Source organism: Ylistrum balloti, unplaced genomic scaffold, assembly GCF_031769215.1.
Source record: "Ylistrum balloti isolate Yb309-2 unplaced genomic scaffold, AGI_CSIRO_Ybal_v1 Utg369578, whole genome shotgun sequence".
Lineage (NCBI taxonomy): Eukaryota > Metazoa > Mollusca > Bivalvia > Pectinida > Pectinidae > Ylistrum > Ylistrum balloti.
The window spans coordinates 1,048,281-1,075,942 of NW_026781870.1; the positions used below are offsets into that span (position 1 = coordinate 1,048,281).

The 27,662-nt window shown below is 33.0% G+C and overlaps 3 protein-coding genes across 4 annotated transcripts; 2 read left to right on the top strand and 1 right to left on the bottom strand.

Annotated features, from left to right (window-relative positions):
- Positions 1–1,803: 1,803 nt before the first annotated feature.
- Positions 1,804–8,453, top strand: LOC132565668 (lysosomal-associated transmembrane protein 4A-like). Of its 2 annotated transcripts, none has more exons than XM_060230367.1 (7): positions 1,804–1,930; positions 3,413–3,599; positions 4,021–4,097; positions 4,404–4,532; positions 4,808–4,903; positions 5,321–5,440; positions 6,981–8,453. In XM_060230367.1, exons 1-7 carry the CDS (start codon positions 1,832–1,834, stop codon positions 7,059–7,061), a joined length of 789 nt encoding a protein of 262 aa, XP_060086350.1. In that variant the 5' UTR covers positions 1,804–1,831; the 3' UTR covers positions 7,062–8,453. The 2 variants fall into 2 exon arrangements, with proteins under 2 accessions (XP_060086350.1, XP_060086357.1); XM_060230374.1 differs by having other exon boundaries at positions 5,321–5,422.
- A 2,910-nt stretch (positions 8,454–11,363) lies between these two features.
- LOC132543045 (replication termination factor 2-like) lies at positions 11,364–16,832 on the bottom strand. The gene is made up of 8 exons (XM_060206504.1): positions 16,716–16,832; positions 14,844–14,938; positions 14,422–14,512; positions 13,813–13,949; positions 13,465–13,543; positions 13,204–13,317; positions 12,845–12,911; positions 11,364–12,031 (listed from the first exon to the last, which is right to left on the bottom strand). The coding sequence occupies exons 1-8, from the start codon at positions 16,782–16,784 to the stop codon at positions 11,745–11,747; spliced, it is 939 nt and encodes a 312-aa protein (XP_060062487.1). The 5' UTR covers positions 16,785–16,832; the 3' UTR covers positions 11,364–11,744.
- A 315-nt stretch (positions 16,833–17,147) lies between these two features.
- LOC132543057 (UDP-glucose 4-epimerase-like) lies at positions 17,148–27,555 on the top strand. Its single transcript, XM_060206515.1, has 10 exons — positions 17,148–17,208; positions 19,164–19,297; positions 20,915–21,012; positions 21,476–21,589; positions 22,012–22,188; positions 23,096–23,276; positions 23,881–23,966; positions 24,381–24,458; positions 25,707–25,821; positions 26,758–27,555. Exons 2-10 carry the CDS (start codon positions 19,174–19,176, stop codon positions 26,808–26,810), a joined length of 1,026 nt encoding a protein of 341 aa, XP_060062498.1. The 5' UTR covers positions 17,148–17,208; positions 19,164–19,173; the 3' UTR covers positions 26,811–27,555.
- The last annotated feature ends 107 nt before the right edge of the window (positions 27,556–27,662 follow it).

Sequence of the window (27,662 nt, forward strand, 5' to 3'; positions counted from 1 at the left end):
TCAAATAAGTAATATCCTGTTCTTAATTGAGAACAAAGTATACAACAACAGAACATCAGGCATACTAACGAGTAGCAAACACGTCCAAATTCCTATTGTACACGGAAAAAAGAATCCCTGTAAGATCAAGATCTTTATATCATCCACTTGAACAACTAAAAGATATTGAACGTAAACGAAACCTTTACACAGCAGCATTTACTGCATTATATATGTATATATATACATACATTATTGATAGAGCATGTGATATATTTGATATATATACCTGGTATACTCAGATATATCATTAACCAGAGAATGTAACCAGAGAAACAGCTATATGAAATACTAATTTATTTAGACAGTGGATACGTTTGGTCTTTACTTTTAATAGTGTTTGTAATTCGACCACTAAACTGAATACTAAAGCCAACATTTTGTTAGTAATTCGACCGCAATGCTGAATACTTCAGCTGACATATTGAGAGAGATGGATTAATATAAGCTACATGCTTATTTCTGCTCCATTTTGTTTATATTTTTTTCGCTTAGAATACTTATTTCACTTAATAGGCTTATTTCACTTTGATTGACTGCTATATCACCGTTTTCAGTGTTTTCATTTTTTACGCTCATTTTAACACATTTTTTTCATTCGTTATTTTATTTTGTATTTTTTCTGGTTTTGCGATATTTTTTCTATTTGGTTTTTTGTTGTTGTTGTTTTTTTACTTTTCCTCTATCATTTTCACTCAGTTCCCACTAATTTGCTCGTTTTACTGTATTCACAGACTGATTTTATCTTTTCTGTCACATTTTTCATTAATTTTCTCTTCCGTCATGATTTTATGCTTTTACATTTCCCAATTATACTTTTGAAACACACAATCCACTAAGTAAATGTTGATTTCCACTTTTTAAAACACAATTTTAACTTGAGAGACATCTCTTCTCTTAAGTGTTTTTAAAACACAAATTCCGTTTATCCTTTTAAGCAATGTTATTAATAAGTAAATGAAACTGACATTAGACAATTAGAAAATCAAGCTTTTTAATGCTGTCTACCTGAAATCATATTTTGAACTGGAAGAGGTATACAATATAAGGTGGTATTTCTGTTGTAAACAGCTTAAACATGCATTTTGTTTTTTTTCAAAATATCAAAAGTTGACAGAAATTATTTGTCTTCAAATCAAATTGCTAGGCTTTCTACTACTGCTTATTTTTCTTTTAATCAATTATGTACTTTTTGAGAAAACTGGATTATAAACACAGCAAGGCTTGATAACTCGAATTTCTTTGCTATAGTCTTACAAAGAGATAGAGGCAGTTTCTTATTCCTCTGTATTCATACCTATCGAATTTCTTAGTATCATCTATACAAATCACTCTGTCTCTCTCTTGATATTACACCAAGGGTGAAAAATGCACATCTCTGTCTAGACTGTATTCGAAGGCGAATTCGGAATCGCAAGCATTTCGAAATGGAAGGAAATATGCAGCATACCTACATCACCTATATTGTATTCTAGCTCGTGAACAAATATTCTAAAACTATGGGATGACACCTTAAGCGCCGACTTACTGCTCTTTATGTATCGTCTGTGATGTCACACAATATAGAAAGTAGTCCGTGGTATATGATACTTTATTTGATATAACCAGTCTCTAAGTAGTCTTTATCGTACTTTTTTATATTTAAACATAAATAATGGTAAGTTCTGGTGATTATTAATAATATTTGGTGTAAAAAAATGAAAATTACTAATTCGCATGATAGCGCAGTAATTTGACCGACGAACTATTTTACAGAAATTGAAGAGAAACGAAACCTACCTGAAAGAAAACAATGAGATTGACATTTGACAACAGGGACAGCAGCTCTTTTCGCTGTTGTCTGTGTTGTCATGTTCGGACTGGAACTGTCCTTCTTGGTGTCTGGCATTTGGTAAGTCAAAGGGCAAACTTAACCGACGAAATCTGAGATCGTCATTGTGTTGACAATCATAATGGTCGTGATGACGAAACCCGAAATTTACACGTAAAAGATAGGCATAATATTAGTCATTGTCACTGCGGAATATCCTGATTTTGCTTTATAATACGCCAGATCAAATACTTGATAACATTTTCGTTCATCTACCTCTAGACACATTTGAAGAAAAGTATTTACGCGATAGAAGCGAATGGATGGTGTTTTAATAAAACCAGGAAGATATATACGAGACGTTCTGCTCAAACCACGGACTTAAAAAGTTACAGTTTGAAAATACGGCCCAAATATGAAATATTAAGTCCAATGGTTCTGGTCCTAATGTTGAGAAAAGCCATGTAATTGTACTTCTTATATGGACTCTGCTACCATGTGTGACTGTTATAGACAGGTTTAACTAATAGTATATCATGATATAGGGGTATGTTACAATTAACATCACACAAACTCCATAATTACATATCGTCTGGACAGTGGCTCCAGACAGTTATGTAATTCAAAACAGCCATCTAGTTGAGGCGTATTACATGCACTATTGACCACGTACCAGGATGATTTGGGTCGCTGTAACATATCAAAAAGAATAAAAATAATAGTGAATGAAGCCATTCACCATAAGATATTCCGTGTTGATATTTCATTAGCAAATTTATGTATTTTTTTTCTTAATACACATTTTCACATGTCAAAGATACTCCCAGATATGATGAAAAAACTAATCAATCCATCCTGGGATGCCAGTGTTTTGTTGTCGTCTGCTAAATGAATAAAAATCAACCATGAATAATAAGCCACATTTTCTTCAAATGATTTGGCTACGAAAATCCAAACATGGACATCTTATATTTGAATAGTGGTGTTTTTCAAATTATCACTTTTGATGACTCATTACTGATTTTAACTAATGAATCTTTAAATGTCAGAATGATTCGAACTAGCCAAGTAGTAGCTAGATATTGAGTGTCCACCTGAGGAGGAGTGGTTACTCATCCAAGTGGTAGGGATCCAGGACAAGATACCTTTTGTTTTTACTCTCATGGCATGTTAAAATGATAAATATGGGCTGGAAGTCAAAGTGAAAAATGTTTATCTGGAGGTGTGGATTTTCATTACCACACATATAACATTAGTTATAAATCTAAACTTTTTTACTTACCTGTAAGTATTTCTTAGTGTACATAGAAACTTGTTTGAATTTGCTACTAAACTTTTTGAACATTTTGTCCTATAATGTCAAGCATAGTCTTACATTAATAGACGAGAACAATTAATTACCAATTGGTTTGGAAAATATTCCAAACCTTTCTTGAAGACTATATGTGAGGCAAAGACAAAAAACAATGGTGTGTTCATGTTAAATTTATATAAATATACATGTACATAGAGACATTTCAGCAATATTTCCATGTATAATTGACTAATCCTCGTGTTTTACAGCTAGCAAATTTGATGGTGGTCACTTTCCTGGTATACTCATCAGTCAACCCAGATGTCTTGAGGCCTACACTGCAGAAGTGTGACACTGGGATTCAAAACCAGCAAGATTATGAGTTGGTGGCGTTTGACAATGGCAGTGGCTTCAAAGTGGCTGAGGTAGATCCTTACATCAACCGGATGACCAAGGGTAGGCATGCAACCAGTGTGTATCATACAAGTAATTCACATATATAGCAAGCAGTGGTCTAGTGCCATTTCTTCTGTGTATTTGATCTTCAAAATTATTTCAGCAGTTAAATAATGATCAGTCCAAGTATTGTACTTAAAGGTATATTGGTAAATGTTTCTACTTGACATCTGCTGTGTTACTCTTCTGACATTTTCTAATGCTTTATCATATATTTCATTATGTTAGAGAACTGTTTTGTGTTTTTATTATCTACAACTTAACAGTGTATGAAATGTGCTTTGTGTTTACCCAAGTGCCTTTAAGGTAATTTATCTTAGACGAGTTAGTAGTAAAACTTGTATAATTAGTACTCATAAACATATCCTGCACTAGAAAGTGTTTTGGTGTCGAGATAATCAAGTCACTTGCTTTGTTACAGAGGATCTATGTGTGGGATTTGCCATTACACTATGTACACTGACTGTTACTCTCTTCCTGCTGTATGGTACAATCAGAGTGAGCATTTTTACTCATAAACATAGGAAATGTACCTTTGACCATATCATTTTCTTCATGATCACTTTAAAACATAAAGCATACCTTCTTGTAATCATTAAATATTGAAGATCTGATGGCCATGTAACTGTTCTTTTCCCAAGGAAGGAAAAGTTGTGTGTATACAAATATAGTGAAATATGACTACAATATAATGTTTTCAATAAAATAAAACTTAAACATATTTTTATTATTATTTTGTAAACCAGGGAGAGTTTTCCATGTTGAAATTCTTTTGCTATAGCTTTTATTGTTTTATTATTTAAGAACCGCCCAGGATACCTCTTGCCATTTTTCTGTCTGCAAGTGTTTGATTTCTGCCTGTCCTGTCTCACTGTGGTTGGATATTTCTCATATGCTCCAAACTTCAAAGTCTGGCTCAAAGAACAGGGATTGGTGAGTATAAAGTGTAATTAGTGTTTCAAGTTTGAAGTTGATCCCAGAAGTATAATTCACTGGGAACAGATATTGTTTTATGAGGTGAAAATAACCTTATAGATATACTAGATGAAACTTGCTGTAAAATACATTGTCTTCTGTAATAAAATTTGTCGTAAAAGAATGTGTTTAACAAAGATAAAATTTGTTACAAACCTACAGAACACTAAAATTGTGAGATTACTTCTGTGTTATGAGTAGAGTTATAAGTGTTGTATTTCTTGTTTTGCTAGTCATGTATGCCTGGTCTGGAAAATGTAGCCAACATCCAGGGAGATTGGTTGATGTTGCTCTGTCTTCTCTTCCTTGTCCTTTTCCTCTCTCTAAAGGTGAGTATGGAAATAACTGGTGGCAATCGGTTCTAAAACTATAAGTAACTGGAACAATCATAGATTAATTATGTATATTTATATAGCAGGAACGATCAGGCTTTTTTCCCTCATCCATAGATACATTGGTTTGGTTTGCTCTGTATTCCCCCTTAATTGTAACTTTGATTTAAAAGGCAATTGTTAATGATGATTCTTTTCCAGATTTGAGGTTTCATAATATAGCTATCAGCAGAAGTTTGCAAAAAATGATGGCCAGAAGTCTAGATCTTTTCTTATATTTGCAGGGATAGAAGAAAGCACCTGGCAGTAATTTTTGTGATGTCTGTTTGAATTTCTGTCTCTCTTGAAACATTGTCATCGGTATTCACAATTGTTCAATAACTTTTACATAACCTTGACTGATTTTCCATGCAGGCCTACCTGATCAGCATGGTGTGGGCATGCTATAAGTATCTGCAGATGAGACTGGTACACCGTTCCTCAGTGCGCGAGTACACCATTGATCCTGACACTGAGGTATGCGGAAGCAACAAGGTAGACATCTCATGTGCTAAGCTTGCTGCATGTCTGTCTTGTAAACCCTTAACTGCATCATCCCAGTATCACAGTTACAGCTTGGAACTTTTACTCTTTTGATCAATGAAGGAGGACTTTTGGGTTCAAAGAATGAGGGATGGAAAGTTTAATCATTTTGATATCCATCAAATAATTACACAAAATTTTAATCTTTATGATTAATTATTTTGTTATAATAGCTGGTTGAAGTATTAAAACTCTTGTAAGACTTCAGCTCTTTGTCAGTACAAGTTTCTTAAAAGCTAACATGGTGGTTAAGCTTTATCATCTGAAATTGATATTTATTTTTGTCCATTCATTCAAGATTTGATAGTTTGTAATTAGCACTATTTAAGCTGCATATGTAAGATATTAAAGTTTGGACTTTTGGAATATGTTTATCACTATGTTGTCAAATTTCTGTTGAAAATTGTAATCTTTGTTACTGAGTTTAAAAATTTGGTATTTTTCTATGGTAATATTTTACAAAATTATATGTTCTCTAATTTTAAGCAATGTAACTGTGATACTTTGAAGATGTCTTTATGACTATTAACATAAACAATGAAATGGATAAATTCTGCTATGACATTGTAGCAGATTGAAGGTAAATTGGCACCAATGATTTCCTGTAATTTTTAGGATAATTCAATAACTCCTTCTGTAACAAACTGAAAAAGGTGATTGGAAATAAATACTTTGTTGTGACAAGGATGACTTAAGTTTGTGGAATTTTGCTGTGGTTACAGTGACTTGAAACTGAAGTTTTGTTGTAACTAGCATTAACAAACACTTCTCCATGTTTGCGGTGACTGATATTTTACTCTGATTGTTATTAACATTTTGCTGAGATTGATATATATTTACTACTACACATACAAGTACTGCATGATTATGGGATTTACCCTGCAAATGTAGGGGCTGTGATGGCCAACTAGTTAGAGTATCCCACTAATGTAATCTTGGGTAAATATCTGCAATACTTTGTTTAATCATACCTTTGGTAGTTTGCATTTCTCAGGTAAGTGAGATAACATGCAATTTGTGCTGTCATAGTCCCTGGCCATAGCACTTTACCCCAATTGCCCCTGATATGGGTTGGTCTTCTGCATGATATTCAGTTCAGATAGCCACCATCTACTAAAAGGAAACTTCCTCAGATGACCCTGGTTGTTAACCAGGCTATAAAACCAGCAAACAATCTGATTCTATAGTCATTGTTCAAAACCTATTATGTGGAATATAAATGATTTTCTGTTGGCAAAATCAGATGTTAACTTCTGAGGTGTTTTAAGGAAATTACTTATTACAGCAGTTGAAATGACCACTTACCTTATCTGAATACTCCTCTGATCCAATGGACCATAATGCGGATGATTTTTGTGACTCTTTATTCGGATTCACAGATTAGAAACAAAACAATAAAAGATGTTTTCTGTCACAGTTGACCACAATGAAATTTCTAGTTTTCCTTACAGCAGATCACCATCAGAAAATATTTTTGAATTGTATCTTCCAGATGCTCCTTCCACCAAAGTATGAGGAGGCCATCAAGATGCCTGTGGATCAGACCCCTCCTCCTCCTTACTCTTCAACTTAAACCATCCAAATCCAGATTTTGACTTTGGGTGAGGGAAGGAGCTACATCATAAAAATATGATCATTTGGGATCCTCAATACCATGAACCAGCTATGAATGATGTGAATGGAGAGACATGAATTTGATATTTATGACTGTTTGTAGGAAGCAGGAGAAGGAAACTTTTGAAAAAACAGTACTAAAAAAAATCCAAAGCCACACCACGCTGGTTATGGTTGCTATATTGTAATATAGAGACAAAATTTGATTAGTTTTTGTTGCATATTTCTCTTCAAATTTTGTGGTCGTTTCACAATTTAAATCATTTTGATATAATTTACTGATGACCAACTTAAGTTTGAAGTATTTGATACCAATTTCTAAAGAAATGTTTGACCAAAAAAATATTTTGAAATTGATTTCTTGGGTTCTTTTATTTGTCATCAAAGGAAAAAATAGCATTTCTTATGTCAAATTTATACAGAAGTAATTTTTGTACAGAATTTTTAACCCATTTGTAAATAATAAAGTAGATGTGGGTAATTTTGCTTTCATTGCTAGTCATTGTTAATTTTTTTTCGGCTTGCAGTTCAAAACTGACACATCATGTTATGATATTGAATAGTCCTGTGCAATTCTTTTCATTGCAGTTATTTTATCTTACAGAATCAAGAATTGATGGTGTTAGGAAGTAAATTAGAAATCTAGTACAAATACTTGTAATGACCTAGTAAAGTTGAACTGTGCAGAAGGAAGTTTGATAAAACTAGTGCAGTATAGCAAGTTGGAATGTAACAGGGAAAAGAAATTTGTTATCAACAATAATACTTTTAATTTATTTACAGGGACATTCAGAGCTTGACACACGGGTGAAGGTTAATTCATATTTTTGTTGTGTCATTAAATAACACTTTTATCCATAATATTCTATACCGGTCATTTGTAAATGCTTTCTCTTGTATTTTGTTTTTTGAATTCTATGTGTCATAATACTTTGTCAAGAACTCTCGTTTTTGTTATAGATGTTGGAAGAAATAGCAGTACATTTTTCTCTCGGAATATAATACTTTGTTGTTTGTGTAATCTACAAATAATTTTTTTGACATTTAAGTAAATCTAAAAGTCTGCATTATTTCTACATGTCTGTGAAGAAAAATCTTCTTAAACATAGTCCTGGTGAAAAAAGAATTTTATATATATATATATGACGCAACTAGTTTCTGTAGTCAGAAAGATTGATAATGAAGACTGTGATAATATTGTGTGTAACATTCAGTAAATCCGGGGCTATAGCGGTTAGAATTCTTCAGATATCGAGGTGTTTCTGTTGTACTATCCCCCCCCCCCCACTTCATAAATCATTATTTTATTATTTGTCTGTGGAAATAAAAACAAAAAGATTAGTTCCTGAAATTTGGTGTTTGTTATTTATTTTTGGAACAAGAGTTTGAATACAATTGCAACTTGCAGTCATTTAGTTTGAACATTTACCCAGTACTAAGTGAGATATTTGAGGATATCACTGATATTGATAACCAATACACAATTTTTATGCTGTCAACTTGAAGCTATCTCTGAACATTTTCAGACAAGATGTAGCCCGCAATGACTACCAGTAGTTATGAGCAGTTTTCTTTCGATGCTAGTTCATACATTACTCATCATAAACCTCTATTTTATTGTTTTTAGTCTGCATTAATTGGCAAATTTGATGACCATTAATTAGGGGTTTTCACCATGTGGTGAAAAAAACTATTGTCATTGTTATCATTATTGTGTTTTGTTGTTATAATTCTTCTACTGAAATTTGTGGAGTCCCAACTCTTTTGATTGGTAAGAGACAAATTTACAGTCTATTTAGCACTTTGTAGGTATGTATCTGAAGATGTCTTTGTAACGCTTTTCAGTATGTCGCAAATTCAATATGGCCGCTTTAAAATAGCCATACCTTGAAATTGTTGATGGTACAGATTTTGTGCAATTATATTATTTGTAGATATAATCCATAATGACATTTTCACATTTTTAGGTCAGTTGAGACCAGGTCTCGTGGTGACCTATTCTAATATCAGTCATCTGGCATCATGCGTCTGTAAGCAATTTAACACTTTTGACTTCTTCCCGAAAACCCCTTATCCATTTTCAATGAAATTTTGCAGAAACTTTCCCTGGCCAAAGATGAACAAAAATTGTAAATTATACAGTCCCCAACCCCCAGGGGCCTGAGGGTCAAAGGGATCAAATTGACTTAGATTTCAAAAATCTTCTTCTCAAGACCCAGATATGGTAGAATGAAATGCTCTTCATGAATGGAAGCATTTTAAGGTGCTTTAATTACCAATAGATGCCATTTTGAAAATCTCTTTGATTTTATAAAATCCCAACAAATTAGTAAAATTAGTTTTAGACCTATATATATTACTTACATTTTGTTTAATTGTTAGTGGATATGTTTTCCCAGATGATTGTTACCATTACTTGACATTATCAACTTCATCAGAAAAACAAAATGGCCTTCTCCACGGTATACTCAATTTTATTGCCAATTGAAAGATTTAATTAACTGCTGAATGTATTGAATTCATCTTTAGATATAGACAAAAAAATAACATTTCTTAAGAAACATTTTGTTTTAAAATGTCAGCTTCCGGTTAGGGTTTGAATTGGAATTTTTATGAAACAAATTTTTAAAAACTTCTGAAATTCTACAATGCCTAGAGGCCAGATATTATATATTAAATATCTTCAGGTCATTGACCATCAAGCTTTACCTACTTTCAAGGTCACTGAATTCAATTATGTCACAAGCTTTAAATAGCTTTTTCTCAGAAACCAAGAACCACAAGGTGATGAAAATTTGTCAATGACAAGCTGTGATCAATTGCTATTGAATGTATATACAGGATCAAGTCTGAATGTTCAACATCCTGTTCTCAATAGGAGTCAAATTTGAAAATTGCTATTTGGGATAACACAAACTTTTAAAGACTTCTTCCCTTGTTCAACAAGGACTAAGAGCCTTGATATTTCATATTTAATAAGCTCTAGTCACTGGCAATCAAGATTTATCATATAAATGACCTTGGCCAACTTTCAAGGTCACAGGATTAAATTATGTCAAAATCTTTAGTTTATTCTAAATAACCATGCGGAACATGGCCATCAAATTTGTCAGTTGCATACTGTGATCAAATGCTATTGAATGATTTATAAAATCAAGTCTGAAAATTCAACTTCTGGTTTCAATATGGATTCAATCTGAAAATTGTTTTCTTGCGTAACAAACTTCAAAAAATTCTCAAGTTCCACAAAGTCTAGAGCCTTTATATTTCACATGTAAGATGTCCTTGTTGTTGATGTTGAAAATATGAAAGACATAGTCCCGCTTTCAAGGTCACGTTGGTCATTTTTGTTCAGATCTTTTAAATGGTTTCTTTTCAGTAACTAAGAGGTACAAGGTGATGATGTTTGATTATTTACATATTGCCTTCAATTGTTATTGATAATAGAAAATAATGTGTCAAATGTCAACCTTCGGTTGTAGGAAGAGGTCACATTTAGAAAGTTCTTATCCACTCACACAAATAAATAATCTGAAGCTGTACAGTCTAGATATGTAACATAGAACTGCTTGAATAGTTAGCTATCATGTTTGCAGAAGTGATTGACCCTTAGGCACAATAATGTGTATTCGTGAAAAGCCCGTCAAACCATTGGTCAAAAATTTTCTAGTTATCATGGTCTTTATTAAACAGGTAAATAACATTAGGTAGAGATAAAGAAGGTAGGTGTTTGTCGAGATTTTCACTTCATCCTCCTGTCTAAGGCCTTGTTCTTTTATAACATCTCACCTAGTTCTTCCAAGGTTTCACCTGAGAGTGGCAGTGTGCAATTATTGTTGCTACGACCTTGATGTTGACACATGAACCCCACCCCACCCCCTACCCCACAAAAAAAAAAAAAATTAGCTTGTTAGTGGCCTATTGCACAATTTTACTTGATACTATGAACGATACACCTGTAAAATGAGGTAACTCCCTTTGACCTCAATCATAGAAAAGTTTTCAACCTTCTTAACAGCTTCCTATACAATTTGAACTTGCACCATACCATAAAATACACATTTTGAAAGTCCTGAAATCAAAGTTGATTGGTTTGAAAGGCACTTTCCAAGCCTTGTGTACATCCTAAATGAATGAAGTGTCTTCAGCAGGTTGTGGATTAATATCTATTTCTTGTAGATATTTATTCACAGAAATAATAATAATTAATGCTTTAACTGAAAGAGAGTACATGCAATAAGACTACAGAATAACAAATATCAAAGATTGTTAACTTTTATTTTTTCTGTTTTTACAAAATAAATGAAAGAAAAAATTGTGATGATTGGTACATAAAATTGCTATGATCTTTTCTTGATTAAATTGCATGGATATATTTCATTTATACTGTACCCAAAAAACCAGTAAGGCATTGCTGATTACCTTTTACATCATATTCACTGGAATGGCAAGATCTTTTTAGTTTAGTTTTAGATATTCATGAATAAAAGTAAATCTTTTCATGAACTAAAATAAAACCAATTATATCATGATGCTTCTAAAGATAGAATATTTTTTTAAGTTTGATTCCTTGATAAAATCTGCCTTGTTTGTGAATTTGTCATGAATATAAAGTAGAGAGTTGCCATCTATGTGTTGGTGTCTAATTATATTGTGGGTTAAATGTAACCCAGTGTGCACTTTGTTGGTTTTTAGCCAAGTCACTTGTGGTAAACAAAGACTTATACACTTTGCTAGCATTAGGGTTATCTTGAACACTGCCACCAGTTTTTGTTTTTTTTGCCTCTTCTGTTTTTCCATTTACACGTCTCGATTTGTAATCCATGTTTCCATTGGTCAGTTTGGAGGTGTGGGATGACTTTCCATCAGTTAAACTGTACTGTGATGTCCCAGACTCAATCCTGGACATTTTACTTGAAGATGCTGATTCTGTGTTTCAACAAGAAGTTAATAAAGATCATTCAAAAAAGTTATAACCACACAACAGATTTTTCATATTCCAATTATATGCTGTGTTAAATAAGACAGTTTCAGTAATCAGTCAAAACATTAAATGAAGGGCAAAATCTTATATAAGCCAAACTTCACAATATGAGAATATACCTTCAACCATTTTCATCATAATTTATTGAAGATATTTGTAATCAGCCTGATCGCTCTAAGCCAAGTTATTAAGTAGTTATGCCCCAGAAGAAAAAAAGAAATAGTCTACTGGTATTAAACATGAATACACCTGCTAACACGCTAATTAGGTAATTGGCAACACTAACCCATCCCCCACCCTTAGTTCAATTTGAAGGAGCAAAATGTGAGAGAAAAAAACCCAGAGCAATCATTCGGTAAAAGCAGAAAAATCAAAACAAAATGAAACGGTGATTTCTAAAGATGTCTTTGAGGAAGAGCAATATAGAACAAGACAAACCCATATACCAGAATGTAAAAGGTTTCATGGAGATATTAGGCAGTGACAAAAATAAAGCAGAGATGTATTGGTTTCAAAATGCCAATTACAACATTTAAGATACGAAATGAGTTATAACAGATTAAATTCATAAATTATGTTAACAGGAGTTAGGGCCATCACACAAAACTTGGGTTGAAAATACAGGAGATTTTGTCTCCTGTCTGGAGGATGACATGTATGGTTATCGACCATGAAATCAATATACATGTCACATTATAAAGTTAATTCATCACAACTTTTCTTTCATGGAAAAATATTAAAGAAATTTAAAAGTGTACCTGTCTCTTGGCTAGCTGATCCAGCAGCAGCCTCTGGTGCTTTGTGTTTCTTCGCTTTTTTAGATTTCTATCAAAACAAAATGTCTGAAGTTAAGAGTTTTATCAAGATTGATCAACTTCTCTCTCCTGATAGAATTTTCCTGGCTCAATGATGATTTAGGTTTTAAAAAGTATACAGGCCCGTTGAAGAAACTCTGTACAGTTGTTTTTCTTCTGTGTACTTCTAGTATATATCGGTAACATGAAATCATTGTTGTTAACAAACCAGTCGACAATAATAACCATTGAAAGAGTAAGAATTCTATACTCATCTAATACCATTATATTATGATATGGAAACTAGGAAGTTTGTCTCTGACCTTTTCCAGTTTTGCCTGTAATCTCCTGGCCTCCATACGTTTGTATAAATCATCAACCTCATCGTGTGTCCCATTTAGTATGACTATGTCCTCCTGGCTGTAGGGAGACCCACACTGAAACAAAGCAGAACTCATTACATCAACAGTCAAAACATATTGTCACAACATGAATCATAAATTTAATATGAGTTGTAAAAAAATCAAAAGATAGAGATCAAACATTAGTTTTCAAATAAGCTGTCATTTTACTATTGTACGTACCTTGTGGCAAATCTGACCTTTAACCTCCTTATTGGCTCTCTCAGATAAAACACATCCACATTTCCACAACACTGAAAATCTACAATAAAAACAAAAACACTTGATATCATAACAACCAAACGCATAAAAATATCATGCCTTGGTTAAATACAACATTATAGTTAGCCAATAGTAGATTTTCAGCAAACCCTCATACAATGTTAACATTATTTTTCAACTAGTTGATCAAAATTCTGATTTTTTTTAAAATGAAAATTAACAGGTAAAATAATAAACCTGATTTTCTAGATTTCTCAGAATGCTCCTGGAACGTGTTACCAGACTGATCTAGATTCCTTTAAAATTCACCTGTGTTTGCCATTCATCTCTATACCCACAACAGGACAGATATACGGGGCAATATTTGTATCGATGTAGCCATCTCCCTTCTCATTCTTCGGTTTCTCATATGCTGGATTTTCTGTTAGATTCAGCTCTTTCAGGTCCTACATGTTAATAAAACATAAAGAAAATACACAATTCAATCACATTGGCATTAAATTTATATGAAGGTAACTCAAGTGTTTTATGGTCCATGGACAAACACCTAAAAAATCAATAGATAGATCTAACATCTTTAGTGAAGTACTATGTTAATTATCCAACGAGACAACAACCATCCACATCAAGCCAATCCTAGTACACTTTCGCAAGCAAACATACAAAATCTCACATATTGAATATTTAGTCATAAACACTGCAGTGTGTAGCCAAGTGTATGCAGAAAGGAATGAATTAGGAGTGCAAGCGGTAAAGCCCTGGTAGGGTATGTACATTTGTGAGTAGGGAGAGGGAGGTGGGGGGTGAAGCATCCCCAAAAGCTGAAATGAAATTAGGATAAGATGGCAGATAGTTTTGTCAGGAAAGGTACACAGCTGTGTATTTGTGTAAAGGCAGCTACATGCCCTGCTTTATTACCTTAAATCCTCGGAGATGAGAGAAGCTGGATGCACATTCAAATTTGGTCCGATCCAACAGAAGTTCCAAAACACACTCTTTATTATACAATCTGAAGGAGAAGTAAAAATCATTTGATTACAAACAAAAAAAAAGAAAGCAATTATCAAAAGATATTTGATATTTCTATGTCATTCCAAAGCAATATGTGTTCTGGTTATTCGAAGCATATCACAGCTAGAGGATTCAAATATCAATTGCTTTCATTGCGCTTGAATATATATTCTACGAAATTGATTACCCTGTAGGCAACTATTAAACAAGTTAACTGAAGTCAATTATAATAATCCGATTATGATGATGCTTTCTCTAAAATAAACGGAATTCTATGAAATAAGATACAAAAAGGCAATGATGTTAACAATAACAGTTACACAACTTACTTTCCAAGCTCACAAGCCATGATTGGTGGCCGCAGGGGTTCTTGTGATATTGCACAGCGTTTCCATTTAGCATCCAGCTCAGCAACTTTATCTTTCTGTAAAAATAAAGAATAAAAGACGCATTCAACTATTTTCATAATAATCTCAATTCCAATAAGAACAATTGTCAACTGACCATATGATATACCATCTAAGGAATCACACAATTTAAATTAATGTTTGCCATACATAATTTGAAGATATATTGTAACTGTAGTGCATTGTAATTGATAATAATTGATATAGTAATTGAACATATTTATAAGGATTTTAAAAGGTAAAGCAGCAGTGTTAACAATGTTTAATGCAAACACAAGCACACATACATGTACAGTACAGACAATGCATAAGTAGCATACATGTATACAGCAATCACATCTCCATACATTTTAACAGAAACAAAATAATGCATATCTATTATTGAAGAGCATCTATTTGAGTTATTAATGACAAATTTCTGTTCTCAAGTTAACAGTTGTAATGTTCACCTATATCTTTTACGCAATAACTGAAATAAGAGCTGTCCCTTAAAAAGAGGAAAAATATATCAAGAAATTATTAACGCTTACTGGAGAAGTCAGCGGATCATGTTCACAGGAGATGTAAATTAAATCTCACAAGGATCTTGGCACCAACCATAATGTGACCTTTTCTTCTTCTTTTCTATTCTTTCCCATCCCTCTAATTAGATTCCATCAGGAACCAATGTATTATCATTACAATTATTTTCAACTTCATCTTTAAATGGCTGCATTCACACATTTTGTTCTCTGAACAGTCAAAAAATTTATCCAACATATCATTTAAAAAGTTTCTATCTAATATTTGGACACAAACAGTAATAAAATCCTATTTTTTGTAGTCAGTCATGAAACTAAACTGAAGCACAACTATGGACTTAGAGGAACATATATGTAAAGTTTGGGAAATATCTTTTTCAATACTTCAAGAAAGGGTGATAACGAATTTCACTTGTAAAAATTAAAGACATGGGAAATCAACATATTCAGTAAGAGAAGTATTCTTCCATTACTCCTCATGAAAAGTGCAATATCAATTTTCAAATGCCAAAATCCAAGATGGCAGCCTTTACACCATTTGTTTAATTGACCAGACTCTAAATTGATCTAGCACATCTTGGGACCAAAGGGAAATGGTTATATTAAGACTGGGAAAAGTTTTTTCAGTAATAACAATCTTAAACTGTCAAAATCTAAAGTGGCCATATGCCAGTCATTTTGTTTCTCTGTCAGGCTAAAAATTGAATGGACATAACTAGAGACAGAGGGGACCCTTCAGGAAATAGCGAAAACAAACATCCACTGTCCGAATCTAAGGTTTCCAACTGCTGACCATTGTGCTTAACTGATCAGACGGAAAATTAAATTGGTATTTATGTTTGTAGGGACTATAGGAAACAAAACACGAGTTTGGGAAACATACTGTCAAAATCCAAGACGGCCATTCTGTTTGGCCAATTACAATGAGGGACTGAGGGGAACCAACATATGAATTATGAGAAATATCCCTCCATTTCTCAAGAAACCTTAGAAAAAAATAATTGAGCTTCGAATATTACATTTGAGTTTCTGATATTACATTTATAACCTGGTATCCATGACCTTTTTTATTACCCTCACAGACTACAAACAAACCTGGAACTCGCATCCTATTGTGGATTTATGTATTTTACCATATGTGGGACGATATTAAGAAAAACTGAGTGTAGTTGTCCAGGGGAAATATTGTCAGCTATTTCCTAACCAAAGATACCAGGAAATTCTGGGCCTATTTATCAAGGGTAGGAAGCAGGACTCAATTACATATGAATACCTGTTCTGCTTTCTTCTTAACCCTCACTAATTCATCTCGCCTGGGAATGGTACCGCCGTCGCATCCCATCTTGCTTAACTAAATGATCTGGTTATCGTTTCTACGACTCTGCTACGACTGAACTTTCACGATCCGAAATAATCTGACGCGCAAAGACGCTTGTTGCAATGAAACATTTCGAGGACTCGGAATGGTTTGTTTACAAAATTACCTATAGCCACAGTTTGGTATTTTTCCTTTAAATGATTAAAATAGGAATTTCTATGTAGGATGTATCAAAATAATGATTGCTATACGAAAACTACATTAAAATAATAACAGACTTGACAGCCAATGAAATAAAATATTTTATTCAGAGATACAAGAATCTTACCAAAGATAATTCACGTGCATTCATTGTAGTTTCGTATACTGAAGCCGATCAACGTGGATTGCTGTCTTCTGACAAGTGCACAAATTAACTTCCTTCTTTACCAAAAAACGGGTTTAACATGTATGTACACATATCTATTTACATGGACGATAAGCTATGGGCTAATTGACGTAAAATTCCACGTCAAATAATTGTTTCGTGAATACTGTTACCAAATGCCTGTCCTGTGACACGTATCGGAATGTGGAGGGAAAAAAACAAACCCAGGGCCATTTAAGCACTTAATGCAGCTATCTGCACATTATATAGTCGGTCCTTTTCCCTTTAAACACATTTATCGATTTATTTAGATATACACACATTGCATATGTACCCATAAAAAGATGCCATTTACATATTTAAAGAGAGTAATGTGTATCTGTCTATGGGCAACACGGCGGGTACAGAAATTTCTGAACCGGAGGCAAGGGGCCTCATCGTGCCTAAGAAGCTGTAGAACTTCAACTTCAATTAAATGTTACATTTTTATCGATGTAATAGAACAAAGAAATTATTGACGTGATTTATAATACATATTCAAATAAATTTTATGGAGAGCATAGTCATTTCTAATAGGGTGTATGTAAATCATACATTAGCACATGACATGTAAGGTATCATGTCTAAATATCAACCATAGTGTAACTTCTGTCTGTATATCAACTTCTGTGTAATTTTGTTTGTCTGTATATCGGCCTTTGTATCTGTCCATATGTAACAGGTTGGCTAAGCCATGTTCGAATAAAAACAGGCGACCCCTTGAGAGTTCTGACCATAGTTTACTGTGTGTACTGAAAGAGTATGAACTCTGTGAATATAAAAAATAAAACAATATAACTACACTGTGCATAAACGTTCAGACAAATATGATTAAAAGATATTAGTATGGAACATCACTATAATTTAAATGAAATATACAATTGACTACTAACGAATAACTTGATACAATATAATGAACTATGTCCAGGTAAGTACAAACATACACTATATAGAATAGATAATAGATACAGTACAAGTACAAAAGTATCTGTAGTTATGATGAATACATTATGTATAAATAAACTGGCTAATTACCTGTGTGTGGCACTAAGTTTGTCTACATTTTGATTTTGACTGTTGTAAAGGTAAAGTCTGCAGAGTTACAAATGAAACATTTAACTTTTGAGTATAAATGAATAGACTGTAATTCTGATGAAAATATCAGAATATAGATTAATATAAATTACATTCCAGCAGATCCAAATAGATTAAATTAAAATAACACAACATCATAAAGATATGAAAATACAGGTAAGTGTAATCGTGATCTTTACAATACCTAGATCATATTGTCCACACTAATGATCAAATACAATTACAATTGATGGGAGTGTGGCGGATATTAAAATAAATATAAACTGACTTTACTGGTTCACAGGTATTTCACGATTACTGTTACTAAAACGTCTGATCCATCTGTCGGTCAGTCAAACAATGACCGGAACTTACGAAAAAAAGTGAAATCAAAAGAACTAATTAAATAACATAAGACTGTGACGTAAGACAAAATTCAGCTGACCGATGACCACATGACACTATATAGAATGGCAATAACGAGACTAACTGCTTAAGTATACACAAGACTAATAAACAAGATTTAACAATTACAGAGACCATACGATTCTCGTTATAATAAAAGTCGATCCTGCCACACACACACACATATATATATATAAGTTTGTATGTTGCCTATAGCTAGTTGAACTACATATAGCCAGTGCTCTTATCAGAATTCCCTATGCAAAATCTAATTTTTGTTTCATACCCCAAATATTCAGTTATTGCCCTTTGTTAATTTCTATAACTTTGTATGGGGCATTTAAACATTGAAATTATCAAATATTCCATTCAAATATTTCTTGGAACAGCATCATAGTAGTGTTGGATGCAAAAACTGATTATTTGCATCTTTTTATATTACAGTGTAAAGGTAACATTTTTGATGATGACACCTTTTTATTCCAACAGGCATGTTTTCTGATTTTTTTTATTGTCAGAAACTACAAGATGTCAGCTGGTTGTGTACTTGTGACGGGAGGAGCAGGGTTCGTAGGATCACACTCCGTAGTGGAGCTAGTGGCTGCTGGCTATTCCGTGGTTGCTATGGATAACCTTGTCAATGCTAGTATGGGTAGGTATTTGATGCATATAAAGCTCTTCATTGTAAATGCTTACATTTTTCCTTAGCAACAATAAGTGATAGTTTTTGTGAATTAACAGTGTACATTTAAATTTCTTTCATTTTAAAGATATAATCATAGGACCTTAACTTGATTACCAGGTAGTTTTAGCAGTAAAGAAATAAAGGATGCCATAATGATCAAATTGTGCATTACTAGATGTGGTACATATCCTTATTGGAAAATTTAGTGGGATTTGCTGAGAAATAAATTAAGTTATACTTAGATAACAAAGGGAATGTAAACAGAGTGACAAGTTGCCAAACAGTGCTAGGATAATCCAAGGGTTTGGAGACCGAGTCAATTTGAACAATTGTGGCTGAAGGAATATGGAAACATTCTGTGCTCAAGTAAATCAAAGTTTACAAGGAATTGTGAATTGTACAGAGGGCCCAAATGGGGGAAAATTGTGATGATGAAAATGCAAGTGATTTAGATATGTATACCGAATAATATTTAAGCTTTTATAAGCAGTGTGTATCATTTGTTAGAAAATTACATTTCACAGAAAATGAACATTTGCAATTAATAAATGCTGTCAATGCATATTACTTTTGTTGTCACAAACAAAAATAAATGCCTCATTTTAAAATTGGTTATGAGCTATTGAATTCATAGGTGCTATATTTAGAGGAGTCTCCTGAACAGTTTGAGTGATCAATCTGGAAAGTTTTGAAGTGTAGAGATAGCAGCTAGACCTAATTGAGTATGTAAACAACATGACCCTTCTAACAAAAGGTTGCAGTGATTTTTAGTATGAAAGATAAGTGTAAATCAGATCATTTTATCACTGTTACTGGTGTATACTGATACAATGTAATGTAAGCAAATGGAGGTGTAATTCATTCACTGGAGATTCCCATCCTTTCCATTGTGACATCATCAGGTCATAACTTCATGGTGTCATATGTATTGTGACATCACAAGGTCATAACTTCATGGTGTCATATGTATTGTGATATTACAAGGTCATAACTTCATGGTGTCATAACTTCATGGTGTCATATGTATTGTGATATCACAAGGTCATAACTTCATGGTGTCATATGTTTTGTGATATCACAAGGTTATAACTTCATGGTGTAATAGGTATTGTGACATCACAAGGTCATAACTTCATGGTGTCATATGTTTTGTGATATCACAAGGTCATAACTTCATGGTGTAATAGGTATTGTGACATCAAAAGGTCATAACTTCATGGTGTCATATGTTTTGTGATATTACAAGGTCATAACTTCATGGTGTAATAGGTATTGTGACATCAAAAGGTCATAACTTCATGGTGTCATATGTTTTGTGATATCACAAGGTCATAACTTCATGGTGTAATAGGTATTGTGACATCACAAGGTCATAACTTCATAGTGTCATATGTATTGTGACATTACAAGGTCATACATAACTTCATGGTGTTATAGGTATTGTGACATCACCAAAGAGATACAACATTTAATAAAGAGATAATATCAACAATATGGATTTTATATAAGTCAAATAAAAATGATAATTAATGTGATAGAATCTTTAACTGTACATACGAACTTGATAGTGATTTTTATATGCAGAGAGTATGAAGCGTGTGGAGGCAATTACTGGTCAGAAGATTCCATCCTACCAGGTTGACTTACTGGACAAGGCAGCACTCCAGGATCTCTTCAAGAAAGTAGGTCACAGTGTCTGAATGAACCAATACAGTGCCATCCCTAAGGTTATACATATTTGTTGAAATTGCTTCTTTCTCCAATGCTTATACACATATACAAGTGTGTGAATCACTGGTGCTGCTGGAAAGGACTGCTGAGTTGTATTCACTCTTTATGTACATCAAACATGTTGAAAATGTCAAGGCTGCTCTTTCAGGTACTCTTCTTCTGGAAAAGTACATTTCTAAGGATTTCAAAATGCCACATTCTGAAATTAGATCTACAATGCCAACCCTGGTCATTTGTGTTTTGCAGAAAAATAAGTTAAGTAGAAAGCAATGTAAAATTGTAGGCTTGCAATTCTGAAGTTACATATGCATGAACCCATGGTAGTAAATGTGCATGGTTTTTTTTTCAAGTAAATGTTTGATCTGGTGATTAGTGATCTTTGATATTTAATATTGTATTCTCTTTCATATGTAGCATAAATTCACAAGTGTCATCCATTTTGCTGGTCTGAAGGCTGTAGGAGAATCTTGTGAGCTCCCATTGTTGTACTATAAAACTAATGTTGGTGGGACAATAAATCTCCTGGAGGTAAGAAACAGCAAAAATCTTTGAAAAGACACAGAAACATATTTGTACAGAAACACTAATATGTTGATATTTGCTATACACTGCCTTTGCAGACTGTCCAATTTTCAAAATTACAACACAGGTATCAGATGAAAAGTATATAAGTGAAGGTCATATATCTACCATTGCTTGTAATTTAATCTAATTACACAATCACATCACATTTTGGTTAAATAATATGGATTATAATGGAGGATTGTAAATTTTTCCATTTTATTTTTTTTAACATTTGCTAATATGCTTTAGCCCCATGGTATTTTTGCCATGAGCATTTAAATTTTAATAGGTCTTCTGTCTGTAAATTTCTTTCACTTCTGCAATTCATAATTGTGTGATATCTTAACCTTTGGCTTTATTTCTATAGTTACATTTTATTTTTTCAGGTAATGAAAGAAAATAATATAAAGAATTTGATATTCTCAAGTTCTGCAACAGTATATGGAACACCACAGTATCTTCCCCTTGATGAGAAACACCCTATCGGTGGATGTACAAATCCATATGGTAAAACCAAGTACTTCATTGAAGAGATCCTTCGAGACCTTTCAAAGTCAGACCCTGTAAGTCATTAAATCAATCATTATATTTCTATCCTGTGTTGAAATAATCATGTCTGACAAAATGTGAGGTACTTGCTGTCATGGTTTAATAGATGTGCCACTATATAAATACCATTTCAGACGAATTTCCTCTTTAGCTGAATCTACAGAGTGTGAGACTAATTAGCATTTAGGGAAAATTTTCTCTTTAGCTGAATCAGTAGTGTGTGACACTGTTATAGTAAGCAGGTTTTTTAGAGGGTCTCTTTAGCTTAAACAGTTGAATGTGAGACTTTCACAGTAAGCAGGTTATTAGAGTGTCTCTTTAGCTGAAACAGTTGAGTCTGAGACTGTTATAGTAAGTAGGTTTTTTAGAGTGTCACTTTATCTGAAACAGTTGAGAGTGAGACTGTCATAGTAAGCAGGTTTTTTAGAGTGTCTTTTTAGCTGAAACAGTTGAGTGTGAGACTGTTATAGTAAGCATGTTTTTTAGAGTGTATCTTTAGCTGAAACAGTTGAGTGTGAGACTGTTATAGTAAGCAGGTTTTTTAGAGTGTCTCTTTAGCTGAAACAGTCGAGTGTGAGTCTTGTGAGCCACAGGTTCTGGGTTTACATCCTAGAAGAGACTTTGATGAAATAAACCTTTGTTACATTGGCACCCATGTAGGGATATTGACAATGTACTGATTAGTAAATATAATGATATGTACACTACTTTCCAACAATGATGATATTGATACTGTTGTCTGATGATTACCTTAATTACTTTATTTTTTTACTTATATCTTTTACCTTTTATAAATAATTTTAAGCAGGTTTTCAGATGTCAATTTTGTTATAAAACCATAAAGATATGGTACATTGCATCCTTTTGTTCAATGTCTTTACCAACATCTTAAATTCCTGATGTTTATCCTCCTCTGCTCAGACATGGAACATTATATTGCTGCGTTACTTCAACCCTGTGGGAGCCCACAAGTCTGGCACTATTGGAGAAGACCCACAAGGGCCCCCAAACAATCTCATGCCTTATATAGCACAGACAGCTGTGGGCAAGAGGAAGGAGTTGAGTGTTTATGGTACAGACTATGACACACCAGATGGAACAGGTTTGATATTTATGCCTTTGTTGATCAGCTTTTGTATCACCATTTTTTGATAAGAACTAAAAGATAAGCCTTCATCAGATAGAAAATTTATATCTGTATGATGCCACCAATCACAGTGGATTTCTTTCATAAGTTGCATCAGTGTGAAAAGTAAAGTTAAAATTAATTGCAAAGAGCATTTATGTGTCATTAAGAAATACTTGTAACATGTACACAGCAATTTTTATCTTTTTATGAAAAATTGTTTTAAAAAAAAATAGGAAAAGAAAATCAGTAATAGTACAATTAAAGGCCATGAGAGCCAATACCGTGTTTATCATAAATTTTACCCTGTTAGTCCATAGTGTGGACTTAAATCAATCTGCCGTATCATATTGATTACAATTTACTTATGTCTACTGGGGTTTTTCATAAAGAGATGATATCCAGTCACGGTGTTTAGAAGAAATTTCTGCAGGAAGTCGTGTCAATCTTAATTGTGTCAATTTGTTTAGAATTCGGCCTGACATATTGTATATAACATACACCATCGAAGCTGTTGAATGTCTTCCCTATTAAATAGCTATTAATTTGAAATAAGTTTACTCTGCTGTTTTGTCATCAGGGGTACGAGACTACATTCATGTTGTGGACTTGGCATTAGGACACGTGGCAGCACTGAGGAGACTTAATACAGAATGTGGTTGTAAGGTATGAAGTAGGTTAAGTGAATAAATGTTCATTGATTTTAAGTACATAGGGAAAAGTTATAAGTAATATATGTTAGAATAAGAAGGATTTAATAAGCAGTATAAAACACTATAAAATCCGTTTTCATGGCACTCAATTTTAGTGGGTTTTTAAGAAATAATTATTTCATTTCATTCATGGATATACCTCCATAAATCTACAATACTTATTTAAATAGTTAGTGGACAAATGAATTTGTGAATTACGAGTACCAAAAAAAAAATAAATAAATAAATCTCCCACAAAAAGAATGTTTTCATAGTAATATGCTTAATACGAAAAGTTTTTTAAATGTTGTGATTTGATTTTGAAGTAAGTATACTAGCAAAATCCATTGTTATAACAATACTTACTATACATTGTATTCATTTCCAGCTATATAACCTAGGAACAGGAAATGGCTTATCAGTGTTAGATATGGTAAAAGCCTTTGAAAAAGCCTCTGGTAAATCAGTAAGTATGCAGTACATTTTATTTACCAACTCTAGTACTGTGGACTTGGTTTTAGGGTGTGCTAGCTGAGGTTGTGGTTCGACAATCCCTTTTAGGGGCAATTTATATTTCTCAGGAAGTTGAGAAACAGATTACTGTGCTGGAGTGGTTTTTTCTGTGGGCTAGACACTGAACTTTCATTGTTGTGGATCGTGAATGATAGACATCCTGTATGTTGTTCACTGAGGTTGCAACCAGCTACTACTTTGAGACTTTGCCTCAAAATGACTGGCTGTTGACAGGACTATAAACCCAGCTAACAAAAACAAATCAATAAACTGACTAACAGTCGTGTAACCTTTGTTCATACCAGTGTATCAATCATACAGTGTCTAAGGTAGCAGGAAACAGTTAATTTGCATTTTTCCTGAAATTATTTGTCATGTTTGAGATGTATAAGTATAGCAGATTGGTTATGAAAAATACATCATTACATGTATATATATTTATAAGCTTCATAACAATTACATTAATAGTAGAGAGATAAAATTTGTGTAAATAAAAAATTTCCTCTGATATCTGACATGTGATTGCCATGGTTACCTATTGAAAAAAATTTAAAAATGCAAAAATACTGCTAATTACAACCTTATACTACAACTTTATAGAAAAAATTTATTTCTAAACACCTATCTTAAAATCAACAACACTGTCATGGTAACAAAGCACTTACATTTCAGCAAATTCCAACTAAATTCCAACTCGGAAATCCTTCATAACATAACCACAAGTAAAAACTATAAAAAATTCACTTCCTGTATAGCTGGTTTTTGGTGCGTAGACAGATTCGAGGCTGCCCAAATAGTTATCTCCAACACAAAGCTAAAATATCATTCTGAAAAAAAGGAAACCCCTCATTGTCCACTTTAACATGACAAGACCAATTTTAGCAAGGATTTATTTTTCTAATTTTAATTAAAACCATTATAATGGGATAATCTAATGAACAAAAAAATCACCCATGGTCACACCTTGAAACTGTGTACTGCTACCTAAAGTCAGAGAAGACATAATTTTCAAAAGGTTTTAATTTTATTTGTTTTGGTTAGTGTGGGATATTTAAAGGATTTTTAATCTGTTTATTTCAAATAGTCAAGACGTTTTCTCATTTCTCTTTTAAACAGGTCATTATGCTTATTTTCCAATACTAGAAGCATTATTGAAATTTTTTCAGTAAATATATGAGATATAACATTGTATACTCTCCAGGTGCCTTACAAAGAGTGCCCACGACGTGCTGGGGATGTAGCTTCTTGTTATGCCGATGCAGCGTTAGCAGAGAAAGAACTTGGTTGGAAAGCAACACGGGGTCTTGATGAAATGTGTAAGTATATTGTAACTAGAAACAAAATTAACGTAATCCAAAGGACTTTGTATTCTTAAACAAGATCCTTTGTGACCTAATGCTGGCTCAGATGATCATTTGACCTTATGCTATCTTATTGCTCTTTTATTTAGTCCATAAGGGTCACCATGCAAAATCTTGCTTTATGTCAGCGGTTTGGCTTATTTTAATGAAATAACATTGGTTTGAAAATCTACTAAATAGCGAAAGATATTAAAGAGCTCATTACCCCGCATGTGCTTAAGCTGCATATATATGGGAATTCCAAATGACATTGTGATTTCAATACTGGCCCAAATCCACATGTAACCTTGTAATGATACATAGGGCCAAATGACCTATTACTAGTATTATCAATATTTATTACCCGATTACCTGTATGTTATTACCTTGGATGTTTATGGACATTATGTTGATTGTTTACCTATATATTGATTTTGTATGGCAATTAAGTAGGATTGTTTACCTGTATATTGATTTTGTATGTCAATTAAGTAGGATTGTTGACCTGTATATGGGTCATGTAGGATTGTTTACCTGTATGCTGATTAGCTCTGATTGTTTATCTGTATCTTGATTATCTAAATTTGTTTACCTGAATATTGATTACCTAGGATTAGGTACCTGTATGTTTAATATGTTTGATGTTGTTAACCTTATAACCTTCAGGTTGATTTACCGATTCCCTATGGTTATTTACCTTATGCCAAATTAATTATGTGATTACCTGTGATTATGTACCCTATACTAACTACCTTTGATATTTATTGCAAATATGTTAATCATGTGATTACCTGCAATTATTGATAATATGCCAAATACTTTTGATGTGGTTTACTTACAGGTTGATTACCTAATAACACATTACTATGATTAACTGTAGAATGTTTACCAGTGTTGTTTTCATGTTCACAGGTGAGGATCTATGGAAATGGCAGTCACAGAACCCAAATGGATTTAAGTCATAGTGCTAAAAACTGTTGGTTCAGGGAATCTGCCTTGTCAGGGTAATACAGTGCCAACAATCCTGAATAGGATGTTCCATATCATCATGGTTATATCAGGAAGTGACTATAGGGATCTTATGTGACTGTGATTATCCTGGCTACAATCAAATAGTGGGACTTACATATTTGGTTTTATTTTTTGGTTATTTTCGTGCTTTTTAGCTGTTTAGAGATTTGTTTCACATATTTTCATGTTACATTATTACCAGTGATAAAGTCATTGTTTCTGGTAACTTTTCAAAAGAAAATAAACACAGAATCGGTTTGTTTTTTAACATAATGGGTTTAGACTTTATATCAAACATAGACTTATCGCTGGTAAAATGTACTGCATAGGGACACTGTGATTAGGTGATAGTGCTAAACATATTCCATTCTTTATTCTCCATTTTGTTGTTGTTTTGAAATCATTTTGAAACCATTATTAATATGTGCTTTAAGTATTTAAAATAATTCTTTTTCTTAAAGGTAGCATAATATAACTGCTTGGTATGCAATTGTTTTTCAAAGTGGGGCAATTATTTACCAGACATACAAAATTTCAGTATTTATGTATTCAAAGGTGATTTAACTTAATTTTCTAACATGGGAGTCTTTGATTTGATAAAGTTTGTTTTTCTTTTTCTTTATTTTTTATTTTAAGTATGTGCCATTTTTTGTTCTTATGAATGAAACATTATCAATAATGACTGCTATTTTAGGAATCATTCACTGGAAGCTTCTTTTTTTTTTTTGTTGGGGGGGTGGGGGATGGGAGGGCAGGATGGGGGATATGTTTGTTCTGGAGAATGGGCCATTTGGTCTTACTTCTAT

Bases quoted from the DNA above. Each gene is read 5' to 3' on its own strand.
- LOC132565668 (XM_060230367.1), top strand. From the start codon at position 1,832: ATGAGATTGACATTTGACAACAGGGACAGCAGCTCTTTTCGCTGTTGT. The intron at 1,931-3,412 runs GTAAGTCAAAGG...CGTGTTTTACAG, and splicing joins TTCTTGGTGTCTGGCATTTG to CTAGCAAATTTGATGGTGGT. The intron at 5,441-6,980 runs GTAGACATCTCA...TGTATCTTCCAG, and splicing joins AGGTATGCGGAAGCAACAAG to ATGCTCCTTCCACCAAAGTA.
- LOC132543045 (XM_060206504.1), bottom strand. From the start codon at position 16,784: ATGGGATGCGACGGCGGTACCATTCCCAGGCGAGATGAATTAGTGAGG. The intron at 14,939-16,715 runs GTATTCATATGT...TTATTTTTACAG, and splicing joins TTAAGAAGAAAGCAGAACAG to AAAGATAAAGTTGCTGAGCT. The intron at 14,513-14,843 runs GTAAGTTGTGTA...CTTCTCCTTCAG, and splicing joins ATGGCTTGTGAGCTTGGAAA to ATTGTATAATAAAGAGTGTG.
- LOC132543057 (XM_060206515.1), top strand. From the start codon at position 19,174: ATGTCAGCTGGTTGTGTACTTGTGACGGGAGGAGCAGGGTTCGTAGGA. The intron at 21,590-22,011 runs GTAAGAAACAGC...TTATTTTTTCAG, and splicing joins GGACAATAAATCTCCTGGAG to GTAATGAAAGAAAATAATAT. The intron at 23,277-23,880 runs GTTTGATATTTA...TTTTGTCATCAG, and splicing joins TGACACACCAGATGGAACAG to GGGTACGAGACTACATTCAT.